Source organism: Amblyomma mixtum, chromosome 3 (assembly GCF_055824585.1).
Source record: "Amblyomma mixtum isolate Tamu chromosome 3, ASM5582458v1, whole genome shotgun sequence".
NCBI classification, from domain to species: domain Eukaryota; kingdom Metazoa; phylum Arthropoda; class Arachnida; order Ixodida; family Ixodidae; genus Amblyomma; species Amblyomma mixtum.
The window spans coordinates 341577685-341595744 of NC_143014.1; the positions used below are offsets into that span (position 1 = coordinate 341577685).

At 47.1% G+C, this 18060-nt stretch overlaps 1 protein-coding gene across 1 annotated transcript; it reads right to left on the reverse strand.

Annotated features, from left to right (window-relative positions):
- Window positions 1-1727: 1727 nt before the first annotated feature.
- On the reverse strand, window positions 1728-4683 carry LOC149356150 (uncharacterized). Its single transcript, XM_089584121.1, has one exon. The coding sequence runs from the start codon at window positions 4541-4543 to the stop codon at window positions 2084-2086; it is 2460 nt and encodes an 819-aa protein (XP_089440247.1). The 5' UTR covers window positions 4544-4683; the 3' UTR covers window positions 1728-2083.
- Window positions 4684-18060: the final 13377 nt, after the last annotated feature.

The following is an 18060-nucleotide window of genomic DNA, read 5'->3' on the forward strand; positions in this document are numbered from 1 at the left end:
GCAAGTATTTTCGCCCAGGCAAAATCATAATGCTCTGCTTCCGAAGGTGCTCGCAGAGCTTTAGGCTCCTCATTAGCAAACATTCCACAATCCAGACATCATCATAAGGCATGCCTCTCAGAGACTTTCGTCTTACGGCCAGGAAACAAGCTCTCACAGCTAACTGCTGCTTCTTCGGGAGTGACTGCATTTTTGCCTCGAGTGTTTCTTCGCTCAGTGCATTGTTTTGCTCCTTCATTTGAGTCACATGTTGCTGAGCATTGGCCACGCTTTTTTTTGTCTTTCTCAAAGCACGAGAAAAAATCTTGATTTTTTTTTTGTCACTGCAAGGAGCTTTCGTCTTTTTTCTTTTGTACATGTTGTTCTGCGAGAGCTTCCGTAAATATTTGCACTGCAAGCAAGACTCTCCTTTTCTATCGGTGGTCAGCAAGCATTTCTCTGCAAAGTGCATACTTCTGTATGAAGTGTGCTAGCCTGCAACCGGAATCATGCCGCATCCATTACAAAGGCCACGCAGAGCCATTTCTTAGATTAATCTGCCTCATGGCGGGATGTAAGCACGCGCTTTTCCTTTTCTCTTCCTCGGAAGTAAATTGTGGCAATTACAGAACCGTGCTCACGCAAAGTTTTTACAAAAGTCACCATTCTTTCGATGAATTGTTTCGAGAAGTCACCAGTTTCGGTCTCGCAACAGACATAAGTTAAAGCGCTATTTGACGCAGCAGGCAACTTCATCCATGTCACCAGAATCAGAATTCCATCGAACGGGTGCCGAACATCACTTGGGCACGGACACTGCAGTATCGCTTCGCTATCACACACCGGTCCTGTAGCAATGTCTGTCTGCTCGGAATCGGAACGCATCTGGAGTTCCTCTGATGCGCCTCCACGAGCGACGCAATGAGGGTCAACCCGCGTATCATCACCGTCGACTGCAGAGCACAACTCGGGATCCACCAGCTCAACATTTCGCTTCCGTTATTTAGGTGCCGGTCCTTGGTCGCAAATGTTTCGCACCTTCTTTTTCACCGTCTTTTTAGGCACAAGATGAGGTGGATAATTTTCGAATACTGTAGGGACAGCATCGGGCTTCAGGCGTGAGTTGATCCACGACGCCGTTCACCGTAATCTTGAAAAGATCTTTCGATGCATTCGTTCTCGAAATGTTTTCATCTTATTTTCCCATTCAGCATGCCGTGCTGGGTTCGCCTGTGCAGTGAACAAAGATACCTTTTCTTCACCGATAACCGCTTCGACACAACGGAACAAAACACGTCCTCTCTTTGCATTGCCGCTTAGCCTTTAACATTTCAGGGTGTTTTTGCTCACGTTTAGCGTCTTCCAACTTCACAATCCAAGAGATGTTGTCTGTCAAACATTCATTTCACACGAGCAATCGCGCGAGGCTGCCGTATCGGCGCGACAGCAGACGACAGGAGTCCGGCGGCTTTCGCGCACCCTCCCGACCGGCAGCGCCCCTTGCGGCCTCGCCGCGCGGGCATCGCGGCGGGGGCCTCGCCCTCCCGTACGAAACGCGCGCGCTGCGCCAAGGCCTCTCCACGTTTGCGTGACGTCACCGCACTGCGACGGCCCAGTAGATTCGGCTTCCGCGCTCGCACGCATTTCGCGCTTTTCAGAGTGCTGATTATGTCTCTCGAAAAGAAAATTACTTTTTTTTAAATCGTGTTTTGCTTGCCCGCAACCTAACGGTACATTTTTTTGTTCTTGTTTATTTCAAAGTATAAGCAGTTACATTTTGGCAGACTGATTTCATATCAAAGCGCGCCTTTCGCATGTGTGAAGATACGTTCGTAATATTTTTTTTTATTTATAATGAACAATGCAGAGGACTTTCAGAAGTCGTACTTTATTTTCAGATGAGAAACACGATCAGTAGCAGTAGGAGGTAAGGAAACTGTTGCAGCACTGAATCATAAAATGCAATAAGTGAAGATAACAGCAGAAAAGCTGTAAACAGAAAGCAAACACAAGAAAAGATGGAGAATATACATTAATACAACGCAAAAACTGGTTCAGAAAGTTAATAAAAACTAACAAACACAGTCACAAGCACACACGGTAGTCAATTCTTCAATGTCTTCAATTTTCTTTCTTTTTCTTTTGCTACCTTTTCAACTAAAAGTTGATCATTTTTTCTTTTGCAAAGGTTATTTAGAAGCGTGTTTGCAGCTGCACTTAGGACATAGTGCATTACCAACTGCGGAGTGTGCCCATTCTCACACACATCAAAGTCAATGCCGTCGTTTATCACATCATGTGTGAGTGCCAAGAGAGCCTCTTTTTGATTTGGTAGTGCAAGAAATTGTGTCGCATGCTGTTCGCTTCTCAGTTTGTCAAGAACTATCTCAGCAGTAAGAACAGCATTTACTATGGCAGGCTGTGGAAACTTGAGACCACCACGAGTCATGGCCTGGACTAATTCCCCACCTTCTACTTCAATGTCATCTTCTAGCATTAAATTTTCTTTGCAAGCCATGCATGACAGCTTTTTGAACGCAGCGTGGGCACAATAGCCAGCAACGTAAGTGGTTGCTGGGAGATTTGGCGCCTTCTTCGCATAATCGTTGTCCGTTACCTCAATGTCAAACACTTCAAGTATTGCATCGTTTACTGCCACCACATCTGTTGCAGCCTCAAACTCCGGGAACTCTAGAATGTTCTGCAGACGAAGCTTTCGCTCCGACTCGTAGACTTGTCTTATAGAAATGTGGTATTGCGCACCGGAGAGTTGGCGGTACTTGCCGAACCTCTCTTCCAAACAATCAGTCTGAAACTTTCCTAAAAGTACATACTTAAAGTTCATTTCCTCTAGGCAATACCTGGTTACCTTTACTAAGGTGTCTGTCGTGAGTCGGAGCGCACTGTGAGTCTCTCTCGTAAGTATGCCTGCGTCAAATTTGAGAGACTGCCACAGATCTAGCCACTCTACTATACTTAACAGAAACTGGACCTGTGGACTTGACACTGATGTAATCGGTGACTGCAGCTCATCACGAAGTCGAATTCCCTTGTTGCATGTCTTTACATTTACAATGTTCCACCACTTTGTTATTGTTTCAAGGAACTCTGCAGTGCCAGACACATGATCGAGATCAAGTCTGGGCCCACATGCTCGCAGAGCTGCTGCCGTAGACGGGCTGAAAATCCTTAGTGCGAGCTTGACATTCTGTCGCTCCATATTCGATGGGTTCAGAGATTTAGATGAAAGCGTTGGTGCTGATTTAATCAGCTGACCCTGTTCTTTAGAGTGAAGTTCTCGAAGTGTTTTAAATGAAGCTGTAAGTATAGGTGGGTTTATGCTAGGTCCTGTGGGGCTAGGAAAGAACATGCATGTTCCAGCATTTCGCTGATTAATCCAGTTATTCCTGACGCATTTTATTAAGTGTACAGGGTCAATCAGAAAAAACAGAGGACGTTTGGAGTCTGCAGGGTGTGGATACACACTCTTAAGTTTGCAGGGGGCCCCAAAAAGTGATATTGTTTTCCGGTTGATTGAGTTATTGTCAGTTATGACTGCGATTATACGCAACCCAACATGCTCTAGCTGAGTAATGATGCTATGCAGAATAGTGTGAAGCTGCTGTGCGTTGATGCGCTCTACAGGCAGTATGTGCACAACATTCTTCTGACGCGAAAGCAAGCTTTGCATCATAAAAACATGGGCTGTTTTTGCTGCATTAGGGCTATTGGAAGCTGCACCAACAACTGCTCCTCCCTTATAATCAAAATAAGGCTGCAGGTGGATTTCGTCCATCATGAGTACTACAATTTTTTCATGCTCCTTCATTGCTGCGACAAGCTTCTTTGCATAAGATAGGAAAGAAGTGCTTTGCTGCTCAGCTGCCGGGCTTACGTTGTAGGAGTTACATATACGACGTATTGTAGACTGATGGGGTAGTCTAAGGTTTCCGGAACTACGAAGGAACCTATAAGCATGCGGAGAAACTGTAAATAAAATGCTTGAGAATACCAGCAACTCTGCAGAATACCGGGATGACCTGCTATGCTTGACAAGAAGAAGAGAAACTTGCTCTTTAAAAAAACTAACTGCATTGAGTTGTTCAACATCTGCCACTTCACAATTTGAGGCATCTTCAAGCAGGGAAAGTGACAACTTAAGCAAACCATCAATTTTTTCTTCGTGCTTAGACAACAACTTTCCGTGAAACGACTCTACAGCATCCAGCAGATCTGTCAAGCCACGGATATCATGTACTTTGTGAGGGATAGTATCTGTGCCATCAATCGTAGTCAGCTGCACATTTCGGTAATGAACTTTCACCATGAGGTCCTCTAAGACCGTGTCTGACGACAAAACACAAGGGACGTCATCAACAGCAAGATTGAGAAAAACGACGCAGGCAGGTCGAGAAATAACATTCCAAAATTCAGAAAGCTTGATTTGAGGAAGGCACTCCAGTAGAACTTGGAAAGTGTCAATCTTGTTCTTTGCTTCTTCCTCCTCGTGTGTCTGCAGTGACATGGCGATGGCATCTCGTAAAGAAGCTTCTTCAAGACGCATCCTCTTTTCAGCGGGTGCTTCTCGGGACGTAGTGGCAGGCGCGGAAAGGTACGCTGGACAGTTCGGGAATACACTGGGAATGGCGTCGGAGCTGAGACGAGCGATCTTCAGTTTTGCCTCGACGACATTGCCCGTTTTTGAGTCCACGTACTTAGTAGTACTCCGAATGTCTCACTCTTTAAAGTGCCGCTCGCAGACCTGCAAAGCCCAGCGCAGATAAGGTCAGCATATTTAAGATGATTAATTCCATGGGTGCAATAGCAATTAGCGCAGTGAAATATTTCATCTTTAGAATATTTCCAACTCGCCTAGCCACTAGGCCATGTTGTAGCGCATTATGTACACACAGCTACGTCGCGGAATAAATATCACGATTTTTTGACTTACCACTGAGCGCTTTCCGGGTTCGAAATCAGCACGTGGAATGGCTTTCAACCATCGCCTCCTTCTGTCAGCATCAGCTGGGAAAGTGAAGACGCGCACAGGCTTTTCTCCATCGTAATTCCCGCGGCAGCCGGGAACACAACAGTGTCCTGGCATTTTAACAAATGGCCCAGGAACTGTCACACGCACACACCACTTTCACAGACGTTTCCCAGGATTGCACTTCGAGTATTCACAGCTGGCAAGGAAGCTTCAGCAAACGACAAAGAAAGAAATAACAGCGGAGGAACAGCATGTAACACACGTGCAGCACATGTTCAAGCACGACGGTAATGATGTTTACAGCAATCGCGATGTCTCCTTTCAAATGATTGCTTTCAAGAATTTACAAGAAAAACTGCATAAAGTAAGCTTTTAAAAATTAGACAGTTTCTAGAAATGCGAACGAAGATTTTTACATCGAACGAAATATTTTTCATGTCTTCTAACAGTCAAATTCTTTATCTTCAATTTTTTATACGCAAATACGCCTCGGAGTACTCTGCTCTTGAACGGTTTGAAACAGCGCGGGAGGAGAACGGCGGCAGCGGCCGCCAGGAGGTGCTGCCGCAGCGGTCAGTCGTGGCTGCTCCCGCCGTCGTAGTGCGGTGACGTCACGCGTCGGAGGAGGAATCGTGGAGAGGCCTTAAAAAGTCTAGGTGGTGTTGGCTGCGCACACTAGCCAGTATATTCTAGGCACTATAGCGCCGTCGGACGTCGCCCGGCGGAGGCCTCCACGCTTCGGTTCGCGCCGTCGCGCGCGACGCGGCGGCAGCGCCACCATCGCTGCATCACGTGATATGTGACGTCACGCCAGGGATGAGGCGGCGCGCGCCCGCCGTCGCGTCAGTCTCTGTGCCCGCAACCGCGCCAGCGTCTTTGCGCCGGGCGTGTATGCGGTCAAGATGCCTCCAAACGCTAAGGACATGCTTCGCATCCACTGGGCTTAACCTTGATAAGCCTCCAATTTTTTTGTTGCAAGCGCTTTCTGATGAAGATATTTAGCGCCACTGTGAGGAAGGTATCTGAAGTAAAAGGGAACGCAAATGTGTGACACCCAGCCAGCGTTCAACGGCTCCTCTTCCGTCAATTTGTAACAACTGTTGAGGGAAGAACAACAGCTTCTACACTAGACAAGGCCTCTCTACTCCTCCGTGACGTCACCACACTACGACGCGCGTACTCGCTCGTGTTTTTATGTAAGTCATCATGTCCCTGCAGGTCCAACTGCATGGCTATGTGGAGCCCTTCTTTCAACAAGGATGAATGGCTAGCAAGTTGGTTATAGTAGTTCATTGTGGGCGGTGCATCATGAAACAGAAGAAAGGCTTGTGGATTGTGCTGCACAGCAGTATATGAGCTGTCATTGCCATGCACGAAAGCATATATAGGTCAAACCGGCCGGAGCATTACCATTCGTCTGCGTGAACGCCTAAATTCATTACGGGGTCGCTCGTTCACCTGCTTAGAGTCGGCTTGAAATTCCTTTCCACTAAAGGCATGGAGCAGACTTGCCGCAGTCGTCAAATCGACACAACAGTGTTCGATGACTCAGTCTTTAGCCTTTGCCATCCACCGAGCTGCGAGAGAACATCAGCAACGCCTCCTGCTATGGGCGGTACCACCAGTGGCCCCAACTGCCCACCTGATTGGACATCGTTCACCGAACTTTATTCCCCAGGCAGGGATCTAAGGAATACGAAGCGTATTTAACGGGCTGTTGGTCTGTTACCGAGACACTCCTATCTCGAGTGTAAATATGAAAATATATGCCTACTGCAGAGTTTCCTGCAGAGTTCGACACCGTCCTTCGGAGCCGGGACCTGCGGGGCTGAACGAGTCAGACAAACCAAGGGCGCCTCGTTTCCAACACTGATTGGCAGCAGCTGGGATGGACCGCGCTACATTGTGCTGTGTCTGTAGCGTAGATTTTTGGCTTTTTCTATGGGATTCGCCAGGCTTCATATTTTGAGAGAATAATCTTGAACCACTGGGAATTAGGCGTTTTCCAATTTAGAGAGCTTAATCTCCCGCCATTTCTAAGACAGCTGAGCGAAAGCGGAGAAAGCATGGTCATGGACCTAATGAAATTGTCGAAGTCGGACTTGCACGTGTTAACGAGAAGCTATCAGTAGAAGTTGGGAGCAAAATAACAAAAAATGAGCTATGCAAGACCATTCCTAAGGACGTCGAGAATAATGATTAGCTTGTAGACGCATGTAACTTGGTACAGGAGGCTAAAGAGAAAGCTGACCAGGCAGGAGAAAAAACCACGTAATGAGGAAGCTGACGAGAGTGGGAAAAAGACAAGTAGAGTCAAAAGTGAGTAGCTTAAAAAGCGGAAAGGGAACTAAAGCGATTGCAGCTTGAAAACGAAAGCCAAAAAGATGGTGGTAGTGCGAGAGCCGAAACTAATGAAAGAGCAAGCGATGCAAAAGCATATCGAATGGACAAGTACATGCATTCGTATGAAATTGGACGGGACAGAGGACTGTACCTCTACAATTTTGAGACAACTTGTGAAAGGGAGAACTTTGCTCACAGTACGTGGCCACAACGGCTTCTGACACTATTGCCATGTGAAGTAGCTGAAGTCATAGCGAGACTTAGCACTAAAGACGCAGCCGATTACAAGAAAGTCAAAGCCAGCCTGCTTAAAAGGTACCGGCGAGCTTTCCGACTGCGCTTCAGAAGCACAAGCAAAAGCGATAGCGATGGCTTTCCGCAATTCACCTATGACTAACCTGCTAGAGTGCCTAAAAGGAGCGGAGGTTTACGATAGCCGAAACAAAACCATCGAGTGTTTTTGCCTTGAGAAGTTTACCGAACCATCCCCAAGCGGTGAAACTGTGGGTTAATTTTTCTAGCAGAATGAACAAGCTTGCTAGAGGTTCTGAGCAGTCGGAGGCACCAAGGAAACGACCAGAAAAGCGTGAAGAACAGCCAAATAGAAAGGGAGCAGACAAAGCCCGGAAAAGAGAGTTTGAGGCTAGTAGGCCACTACGCTGCTGCAACTGCAGTGGTTTCGGGAACTTTGCAGCCAAATATACCCAGCAGCGGTTGATGTTTTCGCGCGTCGGTGATAATGACGAGAATCTATAGCTTGCCATACTTGCAAGAACTGCAGGTAAACGGGTAACCTTGCAAAGCACTTCGGGATAGCGCCGCGGCGATGGATGATGTCCATCCGTTCTATGTTGCAGCGTACGATTTCACTGGGGAAGTCGCATGGATAAAACAGGCGGATAAAACAGGCATGGATAGGACGAACCCGCGATTAAAAAGATATTTGGCGACCGAACGCTTGTGTCCATTAGGATGTGCTGATTGACAGTTCAGGTGCTTTCCACTCTGTGTCGGTTTTCGATACGCCGAGGTTTCAAGCCCGGCTTTGTTCCTTTGGACGACGACATCAAGAAAAGGGATTTGTCCATTCGTTTCTTCCTCCACGGTAAATTGTACAGTTGGCTGGATTGAGTTTTGATGTCTCGGGAAAGGCTGTACGTCGCTGTGATGCATAATGCTGAAGCAGTCGTCCACGTAACGCAGGAATACCTTCGGTGATGGTTTGAACGTGGGAACGGCTAGGCTGTCAATGGCTTCTAATGCGAGGTTAGCACCGACCACGGAAATAGATGAGCTCATTGCTGTGCAGAAGTGTTGTCTGTAGAAGGTCCCGCTGAAAAAAAAACGTGTTGTCGAGACAGAAACTGAACAGGCGGCACAGATTGTCCACGCCGAACGGAATCCTTGAGGTCAATGTGGCGTCTGCGCAAAGAGCTTCCTTGCAGCACTGTACTGCGAAGTCCACTGGCACGCACGTGAACATTGATTTCACGTCAAACGAAACCATGACGTCTTCGTCTTCAATGGAAACTTGGTTTAGTTTTTCCACAAAGTGGCGAGAGTCCTTAATGTAGGTCGCCGTTTGTTCAACTAGTGGGCGAAGGACCTGATGCAGATGACGGGACAGTTTGTACAGTGGTGAACGCCTGTAGTCCACTATTGGTTGTAGTGGTACACCCGGCTTGTGCGCTTTGGGAACTCTGTAGGTCGCGGGAGCTGAACCGTTGTGGCAAAGAAGCTTATTGTACAACTGTTTTCTTTCAAGAGGCACGTGCGGGAACACTTCTGTCAGCAGTTTCTGCAGTTCCGATTCAATTTTCCTTGTTCGATCGCGGTTGATTTTTATATAGGTGTCCGCATCTTCAAGAAGCGCAGACATCTTCGCTTCTTAATCGGATCGGTCAAAAATGACGGTGGCACTGCCTTTGTTGGAGGGTAGGACTGCTATTTCGGTGTTCGTCTGCAATCGTTTGATGGCCTGCTTTTCTGGAAGCAGTAGGGAGCCTGTCTTCGTCTGTGATAGTTATTCAAGGCCTCCAATGGCACGCGAATGTGCTTCTTCACGCCGACTAGGCTCAACATGCCCCAACCGCCTGTTCGACGGCGCAGACGGTTCTTGCAGGGCTAGGGGCCGCAGCGATGTTGAAGTTCAGTCCGCCGGGACTCAGCAGGGAATACTCAGTGGAACCTAGCTTGTGCGAGGAGGAACTGTAGATGCCTGGTGACGCACGCGTGCGGACGCGCATTTGCAGCAGCAGTGGCAACTTCCCTTTTTGAGCGGACGTTCTCTTGTCTCTCGTCCTGGCGGCGACGTTGTCCGCATGCAGCACAACTTCCGGGTAGATATCAGCCAGGTCCTGCTGGAGTGAACGATGTGCGACGAATACATCCCCTTCCAACCGTTTGACCGTGGCTTTTGTTTCGACGATTCCAGCTTGCAGGAGGAGTTTTTCGGCTTTGGCAGTGATTTGCCTTCCAAACGCTGTAGACACAAGATGCGGTAACCTAAGGGACTTCGGGGTTAGGCTGAGGGACTAGCAGCGCAGGTTGAACTGCAGGTGGGCACTACATTGATTGGAACGAAGCATCTATCATTGCCACAAAGAAGAACTTATCATCGCGCCTCCTTTTGGAATCATTCCATATACATAGCACAAAGCATGCTCTTAACAGAGCACGTGGTAACCTTCTAGGAATCTTTAATCGCTCACTACCCAATTTTAACCTTTTATAAGCCACTGTCATTCTATGCAGCACTCTATGTGATCAAGGGACCCGTACGGGCCTCGAAACGTCGTGTTTCCTTGGGAGGAATTTGTTTGCGAGTGTATGTTTGTTATTTACATTACCAGACCCCATAACAAGCTCGAACACCTCCGCAAAAAGTACAAAACTTAAAGAAGAAAGTATAAACTACACTGATTTGGAAACAGAGTGCAAAAAGGGATTTGTGGAGAAGTTAAAATATATAGAAGACAAATGAAGTCCAAACCCTAACAAATCACGTATAGGTTTTCAGGAGCCAGTTGCATCATCAAAAAGACACTCTAAAGAAATATATTTACAGGCAATAGACAAGCAATTAGTATACGCATCTTCCGTACGGTATAATCACAAAGTAAAAATAAGAACACGCCAGAATCAACCGAAAGGCTTCCTTTAATTTTAATAACTAAAACAAACCGAAGAACATGTAGCATAACTTTATATGTATTGGCATATATTCGTCTCATTCATTTCGAAATTGAACAGGAGAATGAACAGCAAAAACTAATTCAAGAAGGACAACGTTTTAATCGGAAAAGCAAATCCTTCACTGGCGAACAAATAATCAATAAAGCCGTCACCTGGAACTACCACCTAGCCAGGAGACTCAAATACAGCTACATAGATTACAAATACGAAACATACGACCACAGCTTATGAACACATGGTTCAAAGACCAAAAAATACACTGGAGCTTACTTTGTTCTTCTGGGGGAAAACAGTAGAACTCTAGAGTAGACATTACAAATTAACGAATCACAGTAGTAAATTTAAAGTACACAAACGCAATCAAAAAGCAATAGAATTCATTTTAACTAAATGCGAAAACTCCATATATGGTATAAAACTAAGAACTTCTACGTTGACGAAATAAAGAAAAACTCAAAGAAGCAGAACAGTTTAACGGTACACTCTTGCACTAAAGGACAGTGGAAACTTAAGCAATGGGGCCGCCGAAAAACTTTCAAAATCAGCAAAACATGGCTCATATGCACTGGTGCACAAATGCAGCCTCACCGGCCTGCCATTTTAATATGCTAGTTTTCCTCATACCAATTCAGAGCTTACCTCTTATGCATCACTCTATTAAAGACATGAATGGCGTCATCGATGTCGGAGTAATAGCCTAGAACCAGATCCGGACGTGAAAGTGAATGCCCTCCAGTACATAATTCGCACCTCACGAAACAGTTACTTCAGTGAAACGCTTTTCAACCCCACCCAACAGTGACGGACAAGTCTCACGATTAAGGAGTGTAACTAGAACCGTTTGTCTTCTGCTACGGCACCAGCAGGCCCGCGAAGCGTGCAGAGCTGTCCAAGTTTGAATTATGAATGACGAAAAAATTTATGACATATTTTTTACAAACACAACTCATATACGCCCTTACATCTGCGCGTTAGTGTGCCTGTAGTATTAAAGCGACAGCGTTAAATTTCCCGTTCTGCAGAAAATCCCGCGTCATCGCTGTCGTTGTCGTCGTTGGCGTTGTGAGTGGAGAATCAAATGGCCCGTGTGCCATCCAAGGCACTCTACCTTGTGACGTCACCACAACCTGACCACCGTAGCAGGTGGAAGATTGGTCGCGAGAGGCAGTTCGAGAAGAGCAATCTGGGTCTCACAAGCCCCACTGGCCTACCGGGGCAGTGGTGCAGCACTTAACTGCTGCACCGGCTGAAGCTGTGCTTAATTGCTGCACCATTGCGCCAGGAGAGGTATGAGGACTCCCTGCGATCTGTGAACGTAAATGACAATTCCGTATATAGGGGTATGTAGGCTGAACCTTGGCGACAGAGGAGTACTTCCACGGGAGGGATCTCTGACATCATCGTATTGTACTCTTAAATATAGTGTAAGCGTTATGGCCTGGTGAGAGAAAGCACAGTGTCCGTGCCTGCGAAGTGAGACAAAAAGAGGACCCCACGTCGTTGAAGGGACCTATTATAGCTATCGCATCACACTCTTAAGTCGGAACTTGACTGTAATCTACGGTTTTTTTTTTATGCGTAAGCATTACTTGGCTCGTGCGTGACGTTAACCGAAAGCCTGAGCAGAAAGTGTGGACACTTACCCCAGCTTACCCAAGTTAGGGTATGTTTGGAGGAGCGCCGCGCCAGCTGCGCGAGAACTTTCTCAGGAAGAGCAACATGGGTCGCACAGTCCGTACGCAGGTGGCTGTGACAGTAACAGCCACCTGCCAGTACAGTGGTGCATCGCTTAACCGCTGTGCCACTGCGCTGGTAGTGGTATATTAGGACTCGCCGCCATCTATGAATCTTAAGCAGAGAATGACCAATTCTGCATACATGGGCATTAACCCACGGAGTTCTGAGTGGTGTGCTTAACGTGAGCTAAGTTACACAAACCACACACGCACCACAGGAAAGAACAGTAGTGCACAAAGCTTTCGCATTCAAAACGCGTAAGCAGACCTAAGAGCCCCCGGTAGTTTTTTTTTTTTCAATTCTCTCGAAAACGAGTAAAACGCACCGTGTACTTAGATGTACAGTAGAGAACAAAAGGTAAGATGTTTTAATTTCTTTGGTATAATCACGAATATAAAAGATCTATTTGCTATTTCTGTGTATATCTTAATGCAATAACATCTTCTGTCAGGAGTTGTTAGAGGTGTAACTGTTCGCGTTCAGTTCATTTATCTCCTTTGTCTTTTCATAGCTGCCTCCCATTGCCTTCATTATCCGTTTATTCTAGATTATTTTAAACTTTCTGCATATTTTTATAAGTATTAGGCGAAGTGTGAGGCAAAGAAAACGTCATCAAGACTGTTCAACTGGCGATTATCTTATTTCACTACCCTTGCATGAAACGGCATCAGTTTTCACTCGATTTCAGAGTAGCGCAGTACACGCCTTCACACGTTTCGAAAAAATTTGCGTTCACAAGAGAGCTTTTTGATTGTCATAGAAGACATGCTAGAACGACCAAGCAAGTTGTGGAGAAGGACACTGTTCGCGTAAGCCTAGTAAACTCCAGACTCACTGTTATCGCCATTTCCGAAGATTTCAGCCTGTTATCAGGCTCTACAGTAACTCCGTGGACTGGGAGACGTCATGTGCAATATGTTGAACTAAATGACAGGAGCCCAGCTGTCACCTTTTCGCACACTTATGCGTGCACTCCCAGACACCCTTAGAGCGTGTGGGGGTAGCGGTCTTGGTCTCAGAGACATTGGCCTCGACTCCGCATTGCAAGCTCAGCCAGAAACCAGCTACCAAGGGATAAGGGAAGTGGTCGTTTGGTTCCCAGCTATCGCAGGTCGCAAGCCAGAGAATGGATCGGAGCCAAATGTTCGCAAACAAAACAGAGTCTATACACTAAACAGACGATACAGAGGATTTTCTAATCAATTGTACGAGCACATACAAAGTGATTAACAAAACAATGCAACACATGCAAGATAACACTCGATAGAGACTACAATACACGATAAATATATTACCTAAAGTGCGCTAGCACAGCACAGATACAAACAAACAAAGCACAATTTGTTCACCGGGCACTGCGACATTCCGACGTCCGGAGGATGCGACAGAGCAGTCCCGAAAACACGCGCACGCTGCCTCGCTGGTCCGTAGCTGCGCGAGTGGTGTAGACCCGGGAGTCGTGCGGGCTGGCTTCTCCGAAGCTTAAACGGCGGCTCGGGCTGGCCGACAGCGGTCAGCGCCCTTCATATACAGGCGCGCGCCACGTCTGTTTGTTCTGTTTGAAGGCCAAGCGTAAGGTTGGCCTTCTCCTCAGTGCCCACTATTTCGGCAGTAGCTGCTCTCTCACTCTCCTGAGAAATCGAAAGTCCGGTCAGGCCTTCTCTCTCTGTGATTTCAGTTGCAGGAACTGGCTGTTCCACAACCAGGCTCTGACCCGTGGAGCTAGCTCTTCTGTGGTTGCCAATGAGTCAGACTCGTTATTTTTCCACTCGACCTCTCGGGGATACGCTCCACTTGCTCCCGACGTTCATTGAACAGCAAACTTTAATAAGCTCCCTTAGAAGGATTGCATACTCTCTTTCTAATGCTCTTTCGGCCTCTTCCTCTCTCCTCTTCCGTTCTCTTCCTTATCGTTTTCTCTGCCACTCTCTCTCCTCTTCTTGAACTTCTTTATATTTCTGGTCCACCCACTCAACAAGTTCAACTCCTTTCAGACCCTTCTGAAGCCCTAACTCAGCTATCTCCTTGAGGTTCATTCTGAGCCTGAACTATTTAAATGCAGCACATGCCTCTGCTCGGTGAACCTCACTAACCGCTTCAGCGCGGCACCTAAAAATATCGCTCTCCTGATAACACTTGTTTACGACCACTTCATAAACTCCTTCAGACTGTTTCTCTGTCCTTTGCGCTTGCAAGCCCCAAACGTCCTGTCGCGTTCGCCAGAATATGTCACGTTTTCGCGCACTTCTGCGTGCACTGCCAGACGCCCTTAGAGCGTGTGGGGATGGCGGTCTCGGTTACAGAAGAGATGTTGTCGACTGAGCGTGGCTAGCTGAGACAGAAACAGCAACCTAGGTATAAGGGGGTGGTCGTTTGGTGCCCAGCTTTCGCCGGTCGCACGCCAGAGAATGGGTCGGAGTCAAAGGTTCACAAACAAAACAAAGTTTACACACTAAAGAGAGGATACAGAGGATTTCACAATCACTAGTACGAGCACATACAAAGTGATTAACAAAACAATGCAATGCGTGCAAAGTTACAGTCGAGAGAGATTACAATACAAGAGAAAAAAAATCTCTTCCTCTCCCGTAACCGAGAGTAGAGTAAGCATGAAATGTTTACGGGCCTAATGTCATCTCGGTGGACACCCGAACCGCACCGTAGAGGAAGGGAGGAACGCCACCACCCGTTCAGCGCGATACCTTGCCATTTGAACGCAAGGTTTTTTGAGGAAAGGAAATGGCGCAGTAATTCTCTGCCATCTCGGTGGACACCCGAACCGCACCGTAATGGAAGGGAGGAACGCCACCACCCGTTCGGCGCGATGCCTTGTCCTTTGAACGCAGCGCTTCTCCCTCGGGCCCCTGTGCGCCTGCGCGGCTTTGCTTCGATGCGCGAAGCCCCTAAGAGATCACGTATGACAACGAAGTGTAACGTGGCATTTATGTGCTTTTTGCACGCGTTATTAGAAATCGGAAATTATAATTCCGTGCGTTATCAAACGCACAGCGACTGATATCTTTACAAACATTGAGAAGGCACTGGCAGCAGTTATTTTTTTGCGACTCCTTTGGAGACCAACCGGCGCTTGCATGCCGGTCGCGTAGGAGGGCTTACAGAGTCTCGTTAAATCTCGTTAAGTCTCGTACGGTGCCCGGATGTTCTCGTTTCAGAGCCCGGATGACTGGAATTCAGTGCCCGGATGAGTGGATTTCAATTCCCGGATGAGTGGATTTCAATTCCCGGATGAGTGGATTTCAATGCCCGGATGAGTGGATTTCAATGCCCGGATGAGTGGATTTCAGTGCCCGGATGAGTGGATTTCAGTGCCCGGATGATGGCTCTCGGTCTCGGCGTGACGTCACCACACTGCCGACAACGGGGGCTAAAAGCATTTCATGCTTAATATTGCATCTAAAGTGCGCTAACAGAAGAGGGAGGCAAACGAAGAAAACAAAATATGCTCACCGGGCACTGCGACAGTCCGACGACCGGAGGATGATGAAAAAGCCGCCCGAAGACACGCGCGCGCTGCCTCGCTGCTCTGTGACTGGGGCTAGTGGTGTTTACCCGGGAGTCGTGCTGGCGCGGCGCACGGGCTGACAGACAGCGGTCAACCGCGTCTGTTCTTTCTTCGCGCCAAGGCAGGCGCGCACATGCAGTATCAGCTGTGCAATTCCGTTCTCATTCTCGCGCCAGGCGTGCGTCTCCATTGGACAGGCATGGAGACCGTTTTCCAGAAAGTTCGAGTTCTTATCCGCCGCCGCCGACGCGCGAACGAAGTAGAGAGGGCATCCCTCAGCACGCTCAAGGCTACGTCCTCTCCGTCGGCAATGAGCAGCATTTACTGCAACCTTCTCGACTGTTCGACGGCGCAGGCGGACATGTTTCCTTTGGCGCCGCACAGTGAGCGAAGTAGGGCAGCAACACACGCAAGGCTAGGCGCTCCACGGGCTTCTTCCACCGTCTAGAATTTTCTACGGCGAGCACTGGCGACATTGCTTCTGCGCTGCGCCGGTCTTTCAAATGCGCGCCGAATTTTGAGACACCTGCTGAAACCCTGCACACCTGTTAAAAGATTAGGACTGAAGCTTGGGCAAGTTGGTATGCCATCTTCAAGAAGAACAGCGCGAAATAGACAAGGACTAAAGGACTGCCTGTGTGTATCTTCCTTTAGTCATTGTCTATTTCGCGTTGTTCTTCTTGAAAACTGTGAAAAGAATTGGGTATCCAGGATGAGTTGGGTAAAGGAACGTCTGGTGTGGAGAGGTCACGACGGAAAGGAGATTTTATTAGAGGAATAGAATTTTTTATCGTGCGGGAATGATGGGATTCAATTTATACATCGCCCCAAATGCAATTTCTATGGATCTAGTTATAAAGCTCTCTCGTTAAACCACAGTGGCGGGAACGTAATGGCACGGAGCTGATTGTCCGCCAGTGGAGTTTGTCGGCTTGACTGAATTCAAGGTGTACCATGAGCAAGGAGGTTGATCAGGGTATTCTTGAAAACGGTATGCTTCCATAGGCACGCAACAGTCTGGAATGTTGATGCCTTTTTCAACAGAATTACGGCCCGAAGCACTCCGCGCTTTTGAAATAGTTGATGAAGAGGACATGTGGTCTTATGGAGCGGCCCAGCCAGCCTACTGAGATTATTTCAGTTTAGTCTATTTAGATAAGCAGGCTTCCAGAGGCACGCAGCAGTCAGCAATTTCGATACCTTTTTCAACAGAATTACGGCCCGAAGCGCTCTTTTATGCTTTTGAAAAAGTGTAAGAAGAGGACATGGGGTCTTATGAAGCGGCCCAGCCAGCCTACTGAGATTATTTCGGTTTAGCATATTTAGATAAGCATGGCGTATCATCCGAGAGAAAAACACAGTCGCGCACAGCAGGTAGTGCCGAAGTTGCTGCAAAAGTGGATAACATGGACTGGACCTTCACTGACAGCTTCCTGGACTCCATGCTCGGCCGGAGTCAAGCAGTGATCGCCGGAAAAGGCTTTCATGTCTCCAATATTACAAAACTCCATGTACTACAGAAAAAAGCAGTTCGTGCAATTAACAACATTCCAAATGATGCACACACCAAACCTGTCTTTGAGGCATTACACATTGTACCTATTGTGCAATTGTACTCTGTCCTGCTGCGCAAAAAGTACACATCAAATATTAATCAAGGAACTGCATTCCTCGCTGATTTGTCTAGACTAACATGCAGAGAACGCCCCTACAATACGCGCATCGGAGACAACTGGTATTTACCGCGAACGCGAACTAACTACGGCAGACAAATGCTGTCCTATAATATCCCGTCCATTTTAAACAATTTGTGAAAAACTGTAATTAGTGAAGAGTAAGAGCATATAGTTTCTTTCTTTAGTGTACTAACTCAGCCTGCTTTTATGCCTTCCCTCTTTACGTGATATGTTTGATGGTTATGTGTTTTTTGATGCCCTGAACGTGTTTATTTTCGATGCAATGTGCTTTTGTTTTAAATATGTCACAGGCATAACATATAATGTACCGTTGTGTGATTGTGGGTTTTTGTGCACAATGTAGTTGCTGTAGGGGGCGGGGACCTCCGTCAAGCCTCTATAGGCTTTTTGTCCCCGCTCCCCACATCCTTGATGTGAAAATAAACTTGATTGATTGATTGTTTGATTGATTGATTGATTGATTGATTGATTGATTGATTGATTGATTGATTGATTGATTGATTGATTGATTGATTGATTGATTGATTGATTGATTGATAGATTGATTGATTGATTGATTGATTGATTGATACTGACGCATGAGGCTATTGTCGAAA